General features: G+C 22.3%; 3 protein-coding genes across 3 annotated transcripts; all 3 read right to left on the bottom strand.

The window, feature by feature from the left end:
- Positions 1–2068, bottom strand: LOC139094350 (uncharacterized). The gene is made up of 2 exons (XM_070645387.1): positions 1539–2068; positions 1–468 (listed from the first exon to the last, which is right to left on the bottom strand). The coding sequence occupies exons 1-2, from the start codon at positions 1544–1546 to the stop codon at positions 84–86; spliced, it is 393 nt and encodes a 130-aa protein (XP_070501488.1). The 5' UTR covers positions 1547–2068; the 3' UTR covers positions 1–83.
- Positions 2069–2631: 563 nt separating this feature from the next.
- Positions 2632–3996, bottom strand: LOC139094347 (putative cystathionine gamma-lyase 2). The gene is made up of 2 exons (XM_070645384.1): positions 3377–3996; positions 2632–3322 (listed from the first exon to the last, which is right to left on the bottom strand). Exons 1-2 carry the CDS (start codon positions 3810–3812, stop codon positions 2799–2801), a joined length of 960 nt encoding a protein of 319 aa, XP_070501485.1. The 5' UTR covers positions 3813–3996; the 3' UTR covers positions 2632–2798.
- Positions 3997–9422: 5426 nt separating this feature from the next.
- Positions 9423–16338, bottom strand: LOC139094460 (uncharacterized). Its single transcript, XM_070645495.1, has 2 exons — positions 14993–16338; positions 9423–13517 (listed from the first exon to the last, which is right to left on the bottom strand). Exons 1-2 carry the CDS (start codon positions 15353–15355, stop codon positions 9423–9425), a joined length of 4458 nt encoding a protein of 1485 aa, XP_070501596.1. The 5' UTR covers positions 15356–16338.
- Between the last annotated feature and the right edge of the window lie 363 nt (positions 16339–16701).

Below are 16701 nucleotides of genomic sequence, written 5' to 3'. Positions count from 1 at the left end.
AATTTTTACATGAAAATCTTTCAAATTTTACTTAAAAATCCATCAGTGGAGCTGCTTTCTGCCTCAAATTGTAACAATTTAACTTATATAGCTTCTGTCTGAAGTTCCTTAAATACTGGTGTGGTTCTGTTAAGTTGTAATTTTCTGTATGAACTAACACGTCTGCGTTTAAGGACAACGAGTGCTGTAATGATGATGGCATTTAATAAAACACCGCTAATGACAGCGACTGGTATGTAGACGGATGCTTCAGAAAATGAGACAGACTTGAATGGATTGAATCCACTTTCTTTTGGCATAATGATATCATCTATATAAGCTACTTTTGGTTGAGAGACTTGTGGTTGAGGTTTTGGAAGTTCTTCGTGAAGTTCAATGTATCCTGCATCGTAGTCAACGTCTTCGTCGGCTGCTTTTGAGGCAATGACGAGAGTTGCGATGATCAAGAGTTTGAGGAAATGATGAAATCTTAAAAAAAAATATTGAAATTTTATTATTAATTTTTAAAATTATTAGGAAATTTGATCATATTTTAAATAATTTAATTCTTTATTTTAGTCTATTTAAAAAAATTAATTAATTTTTGAAAGGTTTTGTTAAAATTTAATATTAAATTTTCAATCAACTTTTTTACTTTTTTTTAATTAAAATTGAAAAATTGAGAAAAATAATTAGTGATTTTTTAATTTAAAAATCAATTTAAAATTAAATTTAAAAGTAAATTTTAAAAATTTAAAAATAAATTTAAAAAGTTTATCTTTAGATTTAAAAAAACTTAATTTTAAATTCAAAAAACTTAATTTTAAATTCAAAAAACTTAATTTTAAATTCAAAAAACTTAATTTTAAATTCAAAAAACTTAATTTTGAATTCAAAAAAAAAATTAAATTTAAATTCAAAAAATTTAATTTTAAATTTAAATAATTTATTTTTAAATTAAAAAAAAATTATTTTGAATTTATTGATTTAATTTATAATTTATATGAATTTAAATTTGTAGAAAATAACAATTTCTTTTTAAAAAAAAATTTGAAAATAAATTTTTTATAATCATTTAATATTTTTCAAATTATTACAACTTTAGGTTTTTTTTTCAATTACTACAATTTTAATTTTTTTAATTATTAAAATTTTAAATTTTTTCAAATTATTAAATTTTTTTTTTAAATTCATTTTTCAAATCAGTTTAAAATACTTTTTTTTAATCATTTTAAAAGTAACTTTTTCAATATTAATTTAAAAATAACTTTTCAAAATTAGTTTCAAATATTTTCTTTTTAAATTATTAAAATAATCAATTTAAAAAAAAGTTTGAAAATAAAAATTTTAAAAATTATTTTTTCAAAAATTCATTTAAATATTTTTTTAAATTATGTTTTAAATGAATTGAAAACATATTTGTTTTTAAATTATGTGTTTAATTTAAATTTGAAATAAAATTGAAAAAAAATTAAAATCCATTAAATTTCAAAATTTAAAATCTATTTCTCAAAAATTAAAAATTCAAACAAATATTTTAAAAAAATCATTAAACTTACTTCATCATTTTAATTATAACTTTTTTTTATATATATTTTTTAAATTGTTTTCACTTGTTCAGTTTAATTAATACTAAAATAAATTTGCTGTTTTGACAATATTTGACAAGCTTTATTGCCCTTATCATATCAGCATTTATCTTATCAGAATGTTCAAGTCCATAATCCAAGATTAGACCCCCTGAATAGTGTCATTGAGTTCATTTAAAAGCAATATTTGGATTATTGTTTTATTTTTAAATTCACAATTAGAAATGCTGTAATTGTGTGATCAACAATAATTATAGATAGGATTGACGAGTATCGTTGGACCGACCGAATTTCTGACAGATTTCGGATGAAATTCTGACGTAATTTTGATGACCTTTAATATGAATTTCTGACGAAATTCAATTCGACACTGAGTGTCGAAGGATTCAAAAAACGTCGAAGTGAGTCGAAATTTCAAATTAATTTTGACCGTTATAAAAATCGAAGTAGAACTATGTAAATTTGTTGACTTGAACTGTCACATGAAGCTTAATTTTTATAATCATTTAATATTTTTCAAATTATTACAATTTCAATTTTTTTTTTTTTTTGAAATTATTCCAATTTTTATTTATTTTTTGAATTTTTTTCATATTTTAAATTTTTTTAAATTTTTTTAAATTTCATTTTTCAAATCAATTTAAAAATACTTTTTTAAAATCAATAAAAAAGTAACTTTTTCAATATTAATTTAAAAAAAACTTTTCAAAATTAGTTTCAAATATTTTCTTTTTAAATTATTAAAAAAATCAATTTAAAAAAGTTTGAAAATTAATTTTTAATAATAAAAATTTTGGAACTTTTACAACGGTCATTCTAAATTCAAAAATAAACGGTCATTTATATTTTTGAAATTAAAAATAACGGTCAAATCCGGCATATCCACAGTCTTTGATGAATATTTGATTCACGAACTTTACTTAATTACGGAGGTAAAGGAGGTCAGGTTGTCAAATTTTCTCGTTGCGTCACAAGTGAATAGCTTCATATTGGGATAGTTTGGAAATTACGTAACACTTAGGAATGGGTGGCTTAGATTTAAAAACGAATTAAATTTGATAAATTGAATTCAAATAAAAAAAATATTTTAAGATTTATTTAAAAAAAAAACGTTTAAATTTAATTAAAAATTAAAATTTTAAAAGCAGGTCTTCCTCCCACCCCATTCCACGTTCCCATTAAATACACCCCTGGTTTTTTATTGGAACTTAAATAACAGCCAAAAAGGTCTTACAAACTTTCAAATTTCGTAATAATTTGGCCAATTTTCCCACTCTTGTCAATTCCATCCAATGCATCCCTTAAATCATTAATAATATCATCACACTCCTCAATTCCAACAGAAATTCTTATTAATCCATATGTAACTCCCATCGAAAAGCACTCTTCATCCGAGAATTTTGGATGTGACATTTCTCTCGGATATGCCATCGTTGTCTCAATTCCACCCAAACTCGTACAAATTGGAATAAATTTAAGTCCATTAAAAAATTTGATTGCTTTTTCATGTGAATTATCCTTCAAATAGAACGAAAAGACACCAGAATGTCCTGAAAACTGCTTCATTGCAACTTTATGACCGCTGTGACTTTCCAATGCTGGATGATTAACTTGCTCAACGGCTGAATGTGATTCAAGGAATTTTGCAACTTTATATGAATTTTCCGAGTGCTTTTCCATCCTTAATGCAAGAGTTTTTACACTTCTGTTGACCAAGTAGCAGTCAAATGGTGACAGCATGGTACCAAAGGCTCCTAAAATTGTCAAGCATTAATATCCTAGCAAATTGTCAAGCATATATTAATTACCTTGACCATACTTTACTGTCTTGTACAATTCCTCACAATTCATGGTAACGGAACCACCAAGTATGTCAGAATGTCCAGAAAAATACTTAGTCAATGAATAAAGTGCAATGTCAGCACCAAGTTCCAATGGACGACAATAATAAGGTGTTAGAAATGTGTTGTCAACCACAACAATCGCATCTGAATTAGCATGAACCAAGTCACAAATAGCTTTAATGTCCATAACTTGCATCGTTGGATTCATGCATGTTTCAGTCCAAATTAGCTTAGTGTTTGGCTTGAGAGCATCACTAAGATTTTTAAGGTCCGTAAAGTCAATGTATTGGACATCAAAACCAAGTCGCTCAGCAATTGCTAAACCGTCAAGAGTTCCTGAATAAAATTGCTTACTTGCGATGATTCCGTCACCATTTTTAAGGGTCGTAATGACTGTCATGATGGCTGACAAACCAGATGAGAATGTTAAGGCATATTTGGCTTTGTCGAGAGCTGCAAGGCATTCTTCGAGAACTGATCGAGTTGGATTTCCCAGTCGAGTGTAGAAAAAGTCGTTCTTGTTGCGAGGAATTGTTTGCTCATAGCAGACGGATGTGAAAATTGGTGGAATTATTGCTCTATTTTGGAATTTAAAAGAATTTAAAAGAATTTAAAAGAATTTAAAAGAATTTAAAAGAATTTAAAAGAATTTAAAAGAATTTAAAAGAATTTAAAAGAATTTAAAAGAATTTAAAAGAATTTAAAAGAATTTAAAAGAATTTAAAAGAATTTAAAAGAATTTAAAAGAATTTAAAAGAATTTAAAAGAATTTAAAAGAATTTAAAAGAATTTAAAAGAATTTAAAAGAATTTAAAAGAATTTAAAAGAATTTAAAAGAATTTAAAAGAATTTAAAAGAATTTAAAAGAATTTAAAAGAATTTAAAAGAATTTAAAAGAATTTAAAAGAATTTAAAAGAATTTAAAAGAATTTAAAAGAATTTAAAAGAATTTAAAAGAATTTAAAAGAATTTAAAAGAATTTAAAAGAATTTAAAAGAATTTAAAAGAATTTAAAAGAATTTAAAAGAATTTAAAAGAATTTAAAAGAATTTAAAAGAATTTAAAAGAATTTAAAAGAATTTAAAAGAATTTAAAAGAATTTAAAAGAATTTAAAAGAATTTAAAAGAATTTAAAAGAATTTAAAAGAATTTAAAAGAATTTAAAAGAATTTAAAAGAATTTAAAAGAATTTAAAAGAATTTAAAAGAATTTAAAAAATTTAAAAGAATTTAAAAGAATTTAAAAGAATTTAAAAGAATTTAAAAGAATTTAAAAGAATTTAAAAGAATTTAAAAGAATTTAAAAGAATTTAAAAGAATTTAAAAGAATTTAAAAGAATTTAAAAGAATTTAAAAGAATTTAAAAGAATTTAAAAGAATTTAAAAGAATTTAAAAGAATTTAAAAGAATTTAAAAGAATTTAAAAGAATTTAAAAGAATTTAAAAGAATTTAAAAGAATTTAAAAGAATTTAAAAGAATTTAAAAGAATTTAAAAGAATTTAAAAGAATTTAAAAGAATTTAAAAGAATTTAAAAGAATTTAAAAGAATTTAAAAGAATTTAAAAGAATTTAAAAGAATTTAAAAGAATTTAAAAGAATTTAAAAGAATTTAAAAGAATTTAAAAGAATTTAAAAGAATTTAAAAGAATTTAAAAGAATTTAAAAGAATTTAAAAGAATTTAAAAGAATTTAAAAGAATTTAAAAGAATTTAAAAGAATTTAAAAGAATTTAAAAGAATTTAAAAGAATTTAAAAGAATTTAAAAGAATTTAAAAGAATTTAAAAGAATTTAAAAGAATTTAAAAGAATTTAAAAGAATTTAAAAGAATTTAAAAGAATTTAAAAGAATTTAAAAGAATTTAAAAGAATTTAAAAGAATTTAAAAGAATTTAAAAGAATTTAAAAGAATTTAAAAGAATTTAAAAGAATTTAAAAGAATTTAAAAGAATTTAAAAGAATTTAAAAGAATTTAAAAGAATTTAAAAGAATTTAAAAGAATTTAAAAGAATTTAAAAGAATTTAAAAGAATTTAAAAGAATTTAAAAGAATTTAAAAGAATTTAAAAGAATTTAAAAGAATTTAAAAGAATTTAAAAGAATTTAAAAGAATTTAAAAGAATTTAAAAGAATTTAAAAGAATTTAAAAGAATTTAAAAGAATTTAAAAGAATTTAAAAGAATTTAAAAGAATTTAAAAGAATTTAAAAGAATTTAAAAGAATTTAAAAGAATTTAAAAGAATTTAAAAGAATTTAAAAGAATTTAAAAGAATTTAAAAGAATTTAAAAGAATTTAAAAGAATTTAAAAGAATTTAAAAGAATTTAAAAGAATTTAAAAGAATTTAAAAGAATTTAAAAGAATTTAAAAGAATTTAAAAGAATTTAAAAGAATTTAAAAGAATTTAAAAGAATTTAAAAGAATTTAAAAGAATTTAAAAGAATTTAAAAGAATTTAAAAGAATTTAAAAGAATTTAAAAGAATTTAAAAGAATTTAAAAGAATTTAAAAGAATTTAAAAGAATTTAAAAGAATTTAAAAGAATTTAAAAGAATTTAAAAGAATTTAAAAGAATTTAAAAGAATTTAAAAGAATTTAAAAGAATTTAAAAGAATTTAAAAGAATTTAAAAGAATTTAAAAGAATTTAAAAGAATTTAAAAGAATTTAAAAGAATTTAAAAGAATTTAAAAGAATTTAAAAGAATTTAAAAGAATTTAAAAGAATTTAAAAGAATTTAAAAGAATTTAAAAGAATTTAAAAGAATTTAAAAGAATTTAAAAGAATTTAAAAGAATTTAAAAGAATTTAAAAGAATTTAAAAGAATTTAAAAGAATTTAAAAGAATTTAAAAGAATTTAAAAGAATTTAAAAGAATTTAAAAGAATTTAAAAGAATTTAAAAGAATTTAAAAGAATTTAAAAGAATTTAAAAGAATTTAAAAGAATTTAAAAGAATTTAAAAGAATTTAAAAGAATTTAAAAGAATTTAAAAGAATTTAAAAGAATTTAAAAGAATTTAAAAGAATTTAAAAGAATTTAAAAGAATTTAAAAGAATTTAAAAGAATTTAAAAGAATTTAAAAGAATTTAAAAGAATTTAAAAGAATTTAAAAGAATTTAAAAGAATTTAAAAGAATTTAAAAGAATTTAAAAGAATTTAAAAGAATTTAAAAGAATTTAAAAGAATTTAAAAGAATTTAAAAGAATTTAAAAGAATTTAAAAGAATTTAAAAGAATTTAAAAGAATTTAAAAGAATTTAAAAGAATTTAAAAGAATTTAAAAGAATTTAAAAGAATTTAAAAGAATTTAAAAGAATTTAAAAGAATTTAAAAGAATTTAAAAGAATTTAAAAGAATTTAAAAGAATTTAAAAGAATTTAAAAGAATTTAAAAGAATTTAAAAGAATTTAAAAGAATTTAAAAGAATTTAAAAGAATTTAAAAGAATTTAAAAGAATTTAAAAGAATTTAAAAGAATTTAAAAGAATTTAAAAGAATTTAAAAGAATTTAAAAGAATTTAAAAGAATTTAAAAGAATTTAAAAGAATTTAAAAGAATTTAAAAGAATTTAAAAGAATTTAAAAGAATTTAAAAGAATTTAAAAGAATTTAAAAGAATTTAAAAGAATTTAAAAGAATTTAAAAGAATTTAAAAGAATTTAAAAGAATTTAAAAGAATTTAAAAGAATTTAAAAGAATTTAAAAGAATTTAAAAGAATTTAAAAGAATTTAAAAGAATTTAAAAGAATTTAAAAGAATTTAAAAGAATTTAAAAGAATTTAAAAGAATTTAAAAGAATTTAAAAGAATTTAAAAGAATTTAAAAGAATTTAAAAGAATTTAAAAGAATTTAAAAGAATTTAAAAGAATTTAAAAGAATTTAAAAGAATTTAAAAGAATTTAAAAGAATTTAAAAGAATTTAAAAGAATTTAAAAGAATTTAAAAGAATTTAAAAGAATTTAAAAGAATTTAAAAGAATTTAAAAGAATTTAAAAGAATTTAAAAGAATTTAAAAGAATTTAAAAGAATTTAAAAGAATTTAAAAGAATTTAAAAGAATTTAAAAGAATTTAAAAGAATTTAAAAGAATTTAAAAGAATTTAAAAGAATTTAAAAGAATTTAAAAGAATTTAAAAGAATTTAAAAGAATTTAAAAGAATTTAAAAGAATTTAAAAGAATTTAAAAGAATTTAAAAGAATTTAAAAGAATTTAAAAGAATTTAAAAGAATTTAAAAGAATTTAAAAGAATTTAAAAGAATTTAAAAGAATTTAAAAGAATTTAAAAGAATTTAAAAGAATTTAAAAGAATTTAAAAGAATTTAAAAGAATTTAAAAGAATTTAAAAGAATTTAAAAGAATTTAAAAGAATTTAAAAGAATTTAAAAGAATTTAAAAGAATTTAAAAGAATTTAAAAGAATTTAAAAGAATTTAACATCCAGAATTTAAAAGAATAGATTAAAAGAATTTAAAAGAATTTCAAAAGTCAAATTCACAATTTCCATTTAAATGAATTTAAAATTTTGAATTTAAAAGAATTTAAAAAAATTTAAAAGAATTTAAAAGAATTTAAAATCTTAACGTTATCACAAATTTGAATTTAAATTAGAATTATCAAAAGAATTTAAAAGAATTTAAAGAATTTAAAAGTCAATTTTCAACAGAATTTAAAACTTAATTTAAAAGAATTTAAAAAATTTAAAAGAATTTAAAAGAATTTAAAAGAATGCTGCCGTGAACCTAATCCACCGAATTTAAAATCTAACGAAATTTAAAAGAATTTAAATACAATTTAAAAGAATTTAAAAGAATTTAAAAGAATTTAAAGAAATTTAAAAGAATTTTAATTTAAATTTAAAAGAATTTAAAAGAATTTAAAAGAATTTAAAAGAATTTAAAAGAATTTAAAAGAATTTAAAAGAATTTAAAAGAATTTAAAAGAATTTAAAAGAATTTAAAAGAATTTAAAATTATTCCACATTTAAAAGAATTTAAACAATTTGAATTTAAAAGAATTTAAAAGAATTTAAAAGAATTTAAAAGAATTTAAAAGAATTTAAAATTTAAAAGAATTTAAAAGAATTTAAAAAATTTAAAAGAATTTAAAAGAATTTAAAGAGAATTTCAAAAGAATTTAAAAGAATTTAAAAGAATTTAAAAGAATTTAAAAGAATTTCAACAGAATTTAAAAGAATTTAAAAGAATTTAAAAGAATTTAAAAGAATTTAAAAGAATTTAAAAGAATTTAAAAGAATTTAAAAGAATTTAAAAGAATTTAAAAGAATTTAAAAGAATTTAAAAGAATTTAAAAGAATTTAAAAGATTATCCTAGGTTCAATCCCAAGAATTTAAAAGAATTTAAAATGAATTTAAAAGAATTTAAAAGAATTTAAAAGAATTTAAAAGATTCTAGTCTTATGAACAGAATTTAAAAGAATTTAAAAGAATTCTTTATACAGAATTGATCAAAGAATTTAAAAGAATTTAAAAGAATTTAATAAATTGTGATTTCTATGTCCAGTTCTACTCAAATTTAAAACTCATTTAAAAGAATTTAAAATGTAATTTAAAAGAATTTAAAAGAATTTAAAAGAATTTAAAAGAATTTAAAATGCGTAATTTCAACAGAATTTAAAAGAATTTAAAAGAATTTAAAATTGAATTTAAAAGAATTTAAAAGAATTTAAAAGAATTTAAAAGAATTTAAAAGAATTTAAAAGAATTTAAAAAATTTAAAAGAATTTAAAAGAATTTAAAAGAATTTAAAACGAATTTAAAAGAATTTAAAAGAATTTAAAATGCAGCAGTTTAAAAGAATTTAAAAGAATTTAAAAGAATTTAAAAGAATTGTGAATTATCGAGTAATTTCTTTAGCTTATCAAATATTAGTTCAATAATTTTAAAATTATCCCTTTCAATTTGCAAAAGAATTTAAAAGATTAAAGTTTAAAAGAATTTAAAAGAATTTAAAAGAATTTAAAAGAATTTAAAAGAATTTAAAAGAATTTAAAAGCGTAATAGTCTATAAACGTAATTTAAAAGAATTTAAAAGAATTTTCAACTCTAAATTCAATTTAGCAATGCATTTAGAATCATTTGAGTTTTTATTAAATTTATTCCAAAATTTTAAGCATTTCTTTTCTTGTTTTGAATAAATTTCATTTTCTGGGATCAAAATTTGCTTAACTTCGTTATAAGTTATTTTTAATATATTTTTATTATAATTTTTTGTAGCAATATTGAGCAAATCGTCATCATTATCATTCCTATTAAAAACCATTTCCGCTATTTCTGAACAATTAAAATATTTGCGAATAGTTTTCCATAAAATTGTGTGGAATTCGGACGAATCACAGACATATGCTGCATACTGCAGTAAATTTTGATTACTTCTATTTTTAGCACTCAAAAGTGTTTTAATTTTGTCCAAATTAGGAAGTTTGTCAAGTTGATCAATTAAACATTTAAATATTTCATTAGTCGACCACCTCGCCATGTTGAAAAAAATATTATTTTCATCACTATCTACTTGAAGCAAGACTTTTTTAAGAAATTCATCCTTAGATTTGCATACATTTAACATTTCTTCCCATAAAAACTTGATAATTTCAATATTTTCAGATTCTACAGAATTTTGGAGCAAATTATCTCCTTTTAATCCTCTAGATAACAACATTTCATAATATTGATCATCAGTCAAGATTTCTTTAATTTTTTTAAAATTAAATTTTACAATTTCTAGATTGTTCCAATTTTGAGTATGAATTAAAGTGTAACCACTTGTGCTTTTTTCTTTAATTAAATTTTGAAGTTTCTCTTTCGAATTTTCAAAAGTTTTAAGCAGTAAATCCCAAAAAGTCTCAAGGAATTCAATATTGTAACATCTTGCAGCACAATTAAGAACATTTTCATTTAAAACATTTTTTTGAAAACATAATTCTTTAAATTCATCGTGAGAATTTTGTGATTTGAAAATTTGTTCCAATTTAGTCCAAATAAATTGAAGATTTACTTTATATTCAAATTTAATACAAAATTGTAAAATGCTATCATTCCTTTCTTTTGAAAGTTTTATAATCTGATCATCAGTTAAGTATTTTTGTAAAATTTCAAACTTTGCTTCTAATTCATTTACATCTTTTTCATCTGATGTTAACAAATGAAATATTACATTTCCGTTAACTTCATCAGTCTTTCCTAACTCATTGCTGATAAAATTTGAATTAACTGTATTTGTCAAAGCATCAAATGCAATTTTTATGTCTGTAGAAGTTAATTTTGAAGAAAAAATTAACCATAAAATATTATCGGTTGACAAAACTTTTTCTAAATCTACTTCATTAAGATAATCCACAATGAAAGTGTGAACTTTTAAAATCATTCCATTTATTCTTGTATTTATATACAACATATGTGCATTTCCATACAATATGTCTTTAACTTGTTCATAACTTTTCATACATTTAAAGATTTTTATTACAAATTCAAAAAGATTTTCTAAATTTTCATTAGAAATATTCTGCAAAACGACTCTCCAGTCGACCTTTGTTGATAAAATTTCAGCAATTTTTGTCATTTTTTTCTCAATATTTTTCAAAATTCCTTCCTTATTTAAAGCGTCATTCAAAAACATTCGAATTATTTCGTACTTTTTAATTGTTAAAAATTCGATAAAATATTCCATAGCGTCACTGTCTCCTTTTGATAAGGTTCTGAGTATATACTTTGCAGCATAATATTCACGAAAAGTTTCATGTGAAAAAAAGAATTTTTCACCAATTTTAATTAATATTCCAAGTGCGATGATTTCTTCATCTGGATAGTTCATGTCGTCAAATTTTAAGTCACTAAATGTATTTTCCTCCGGAAACAAGCTTTTCATTGCCATAAGTTCATGAAGTTTGTGATAAGTTAAATCTTCTAGCTGATTTTCAATGCTTTTTGAACTCCATAACTTCCCTTTTTCATTTGATAGTCTCGAATAGTAAATTTTAACACATTCTTCAAATATTTCAAATATTGTAAAAGCAATTGTTGAAGTTTTTGAATTTTTTAAAATATCTGCCAACATTTTATAGAATTGTGGAAGTCCAAATGATTTTTTTTGAAGCTTTGTTAATTTTTGGCTTACTTTTGCAGCTCTGCTTTTATTATTTTGAAAGTTCGGATGACATTTAATGATATTTTTCGCACTGCATCCTTTATATCCATCAATTTTTGACTTTATGTCATTCAAAGTCCAGAATGAAGCAATCAACTCAACTCCATGCTCTTCAGTGAACTCATCAAGCTTATATGCAGCATCAATATTTAATTTCTTTTGTAAATCCAATTCAAAATAATCTCTTGTTGCAATCCACAGCTGATTTCCGCCATTATGTTGAAATTTTTGAAATAATTTAGACACAAATTCAGCACAATCAGGTGCAATTTCATCAAATCCGTCAAAAAGTAGGCAAACTTTTCCATTTTTATAAAGTTTTTTAAATATTTCAATCTCAAATTTACTTCTACTTTTGATAATATTTTCAGCAACAAAACTTAAGAATTCTGGTTCACTTGTGGCGGTGTCCATAAATTTATCGACAAACTGCTTCAAATCAATATAACAAATCCATTTCTTTGCATATCGATTTATGAGTAAATTTGTAAAATTCTTAAATATCCAACTTTTTCCAGATCCAGCTTTATCTGAGATGAGAATAAATTGTTGATTTTGGACATCTTTAAGCATTTGGTCAAGTGACATTTTTTTGGATTTTTTGTCTGCTACGTCAGATTTCTTAGTGCTGTATATTTTAACTAAATCTCTAGTTTGAAAAAGAATATCGAAGAATGATTCATTAATTTGTGGATTAATCATAACTTCTCCTCTTTCTAGAAATATATTCATCAATTGACTATCAAGTATGGAACTTAAATGATTATAATTTTGTAATCCGACATGCTGAGGATCCATCTCATCACCAATCAGTTCATAAAGTGAATATTTTGGATTATTTTGAAAATTAATTTTGCTGTCTAGTAAAATTTTCTGACTTTCTATTGTTAAGTCCATCCAGTCATAATTTAATGTCACTTGTGTTGGCTTTTGTTGTTTCTCTTCCAATTGCTTACACAAATCATCACAATGCTGTGTATTAGGCACGATGAACATTAGTTTAGATGACCAAATTGATGGAATTTTGTTTAAAATTTTGTCAGATCCTTTCGAGCAGTCAATGAAGATTTTTAGATTTTCAGACTTGCTCAAAACTTCTTTAAATTTGTCAAATGTGAAAGCACTTTCCAGAACTTGTGGATTAATAAAAATATTATGAATATCAACAAAATATTCATCGATTGCATTAAAATGTTTAAATACATTTAAAAGAAATAATTTGGGTATATTTGTAGTTATTACAACTAATTGATCCTTGACAAATCCAGCAATGTCTTTTAAATTGGAAAATTCAAGATTTCGCTTTTTCACATCAGACAGCAAACCAGTAATGTAGTTGAAATTCTGAACACTTTTTCTTGTTATTAAATTGAACTTTACTAATTCAGGAATCACAAATTTCCTACAAAATTCAAAAAGACTTTTGTATTTTACTTCCAGTTTTTCCAACTTCTCTTTGTTGTCATTAAATTGTGCTTGAATGTGGAAAGGTCGTACAATCAATTCAGCTTTCCAACTATTTTCATCATAACATCCATAAACTGTTGATATAAATCCATTGCATTCATCATCAACTGTTTGAATTTCTACTTCCTCTTCTTCTTCTTCTTCTTCTTCAAGCTGTTCATTATTATCATCCTCAACTTCTTCAGGTGCAACTTCTTCAACTTCAGTCAATTGTTCGGGTTGGAATTTTTCAGGAAACATTGTTCCTATTTCAGTTACAATTTGACTAAACATTGCAGCACCACTTTCATCGTCTTTATAGTAAGGACTATCATTATTTTGGTAGACTAACCGCATCACATAATGACAAATTTCATGTGCAAGAACTCCTTTAATTTCCTGTTCCCGCATATCCTCATCTGATGTTTTAGCACCGACAAAAATAAATTTCCTCACTGGATATGTTACGCCCAAACTTCCAGATGATTGTAAGACATCAACATTTTTGACCTGAAATTTAATTTTAATGTATTTTCAGTTTAGCTCAGTGTTGAAACGGTGAAATGGCATCAAGTGCCGAAGGTCCTGGATTTAATCCCAAGTCATGTCTAATTTTCGAAGCTCTTTTTCCCATTTCACCATTCTAATTCTGGAGTTTTGAGGTCTTTGGCACATAATGTGTCTCCACTGCTAGGTATACAAGGATATACTACGAATTGTAACTAGGTACATTACAGGGTACATCAGGTCTTATGACGTACTCGTGTCTTTGCAATGTTCAGAGCTTGCAAGTGGTTTGGATCCTACTATAAACTGTAGGTCTAAAGGGTGTGGTACAACAGATTTAAAAAAGCAGTGCCTCCAGCTCACAAGGCTAGGCCCTTCAAGCATTATATATATTAACTCAGTTAGCATTAAGGGAATTTTTATAGTTATTCAAATTATTGCCAAGGGAAGCTAAGTCTACCCTCGAAACTATTTATGGTATGGTTGGGTTTCTACTTAATATATTAGTTTTATAAAGGAAACATTTAATATGGTGACTATATAAATTTAGCAATAGACTAGACAAAGATGTTGCTTAACTAAACATAATGCAAAGCCACATGCATAAATTTATTCATATGTAAGCCATAAAAGAATTGCCACAAATTAGTATGGGGATTACGTATTAGTATTACGGAGTACTTGAAAATCTCAATCCCAGGATCCCGGGATTAAGCCCGGGATTGGATGAAGAAAAAAATATCAAGTTTTAGCCGAATTTCAGTGCAAATGTAATACTAATAGTTTTATTAGAAATTTTGTGGCTAAAAAAAATCATTTCCAGTAGACAAAAATGTAGTTTAAATAGTCAAAGAGACAAGTTAATGCCAAAAAATTGCCAAAATTTGTGTTTTCAAAGCTGAAGTCAAGATATCAATATCATGCTTTCTCAAAATCCCAATCTCGATTGATTTTTGGGATCGTGAATAGAATTTTCGGGATCTCGGGAGTTTTCGGGAAATCTCCGATGTAAAGAAAGCATAATCAACACAAAATTTGCCTAAATTTTTGAGATCTTTGGTACGCCTTAACAAAATTTTAAGAAATTACAAACAAATGAATTTAATTTCTGGCCTTTCAAAATATTAACAATTTAATATGAATTTTTAAAGAAAGTTTCAATCAATTTTTGTTATTTGATACTAAAAGCTTCAACTTCTAAAATTGTGGACGAAATTACTATATTATATTATTAGACCTGATTTTCGAACGTGTGATTCTTAAATTTTTTAAATTTTTAGACTTTAAACTTGAAGTTTTTGTATCAACATCAAATGAATTCTCAATCCCGTAATCCCGGGATTGAAGCTTCTCCAATCCCGGGATTCCGGGACCGGAAAAACGTCCCGTTGTATAGACCTATTGATAGCTAGCTGACAGTTCTGAGTTTAGTTCTCTATCCTTGGAATTATTACATTAATAATTTTTTTATTACTTACCGATCTGCATTCAAAATCGAATATTATTTTCAAATGTTCACATTGTGAGGCAGCATTCAACAGCATTGGTCCAAAATCAGTATTTTTAATATCCTTAAACCACTTCCTGATTAAATTATACAATTCATCTTTTGGTTCTTCTGTTTTATTTCTATTGTAAATAAATGATTTAATTAACAAAAGTTGAATCTCATTGTCTTCACATTGCATTGAAATGTTGATATTTTGTCCTCGCTGGACAGCTGCTAATTTAAATGCTTTGTCCTTATCGTGATTATCTAACTTTTTGCTAGCATAATAATCAATTTCCTGGTCTTCATATCTTAGTGCTTGCAGCAGAAAAAATGATTCAAAGGTTTTCATGTCTAATGCATTACAAAGTGCTGACTTGTTTTTTAAATTGTACCCAAATTTGATTTTTGGATTTTCCAAGTTGAATTTTTGAATTTCTTTTAAATTTTGATTTAATATATTTTGGTGAAATTTAGTTCGATTTTCTATAATTTCTTTAAGTCTTTCATTTGTGATTGAAGCTTCTTTTAAATCTTTTGGGAATGGAAAGTCCGCAAATTTGATTAAATCACACAAAACTTCAGTTTCAAATGCAGCTGTAGAAATCTCAATTTGATGATTCAGTGGAAGTTGAATAATTAAATCTGAGCAATTTTTGATTAAAAAGTTGATAATTTTATAATTTATGTTGTGCCAATCATCCAACTGATAAAGTAATCAGGATCCAATTCTTGTCCTGAGATTTCATCATTAAAAGGTGCATCAATTATAGCTAAAATATCAGATTTTGTGCCAACTGCAGCATATGCTTCAGCCAAATTTATCCAAAAATCAATAGAAAGATTCAAAGTTCTTAAAAATCTCAGAATTAATGAAGAATTTTTGGATTGTGTGAATTTCTCAAGTGCAATGGATTCAAAATTGTTGGATTTTTGTGTGAAATAAAATCGCAAAAATGATGAAAAATCATCAAAATTATTTGATTCTTCAACTTGCTTCTCAAAAGTTAAAAACTCTTCTGTATTTTCATTTTTGTAATAAATTTTTGTGGCATTTCCATTACTTGACGTAAGTTGCAAAATTATCGGACGTGATTTGCTGAATTCTGATAAGAAACTCTGAAGTATTTTGACTTTTTCATTATTTTCATCAAATTGTGAATCACAATATCCAAAATTATCTCCCTCGATGATTAACATGAACAAATATGGATAACATTTGGAATCAAGTCTTGAAATAATCAGCAAAATTTCATTTGCATCAAAGTCCAATGTAAATTTAAGTATTTTGCACTTTCGTTTAACTTCATCATTACTGTTGCTTATGATTTCTTTTGTTAATTTAATGACACAATCCTGATTCACTGGAACTAAATTATCACTTAGAATATCCACATCACTATTATTTGACATTTTTAAATATTTTCTTCAAAAATCTTTTTAAATTCCACAAAATTTTTAGTTCAAATGTTTTTTCAATATTTTATTGACACTATCAAGTCACAATAGGTCTTTTTTTAATGTTTAAATAGTCAATTTCACTAAATTTTACATTTTTTCACTAGTAAAATTATGAAAACAAAAAAACAATTTAGAATGACAAAATAACTGATTTATCGTAAAACTCAGCCGATCGAATGAGAGAATGAGAGAGGAACTAGAGAGCGGAGACTAAACAAAAAACGATAACGAAATTAA

Source organism: Chironomus tepperi, unplaced genomic scaffold (genome assembly GCF_022539635.2).
Source record: "Chironomus tepperi strain 1889 unplaced genomic scaffold, CSIRO-AGI_Ctep_v1 contig_354, whole genome shotgun sequence".
In the NCBI taxonomy this organism is placed as follows: domain Eukaryota; kingdom Metazoa; phylum Arthropoda; class Insecta; order Diptera; family Chironomidae; genus Chironomus; species Chironomus tepperi.
Note: the sequence above shows the minus strand (reverse complement) of the source record. Positions and strands in the feature narration are given on the sequence as shown.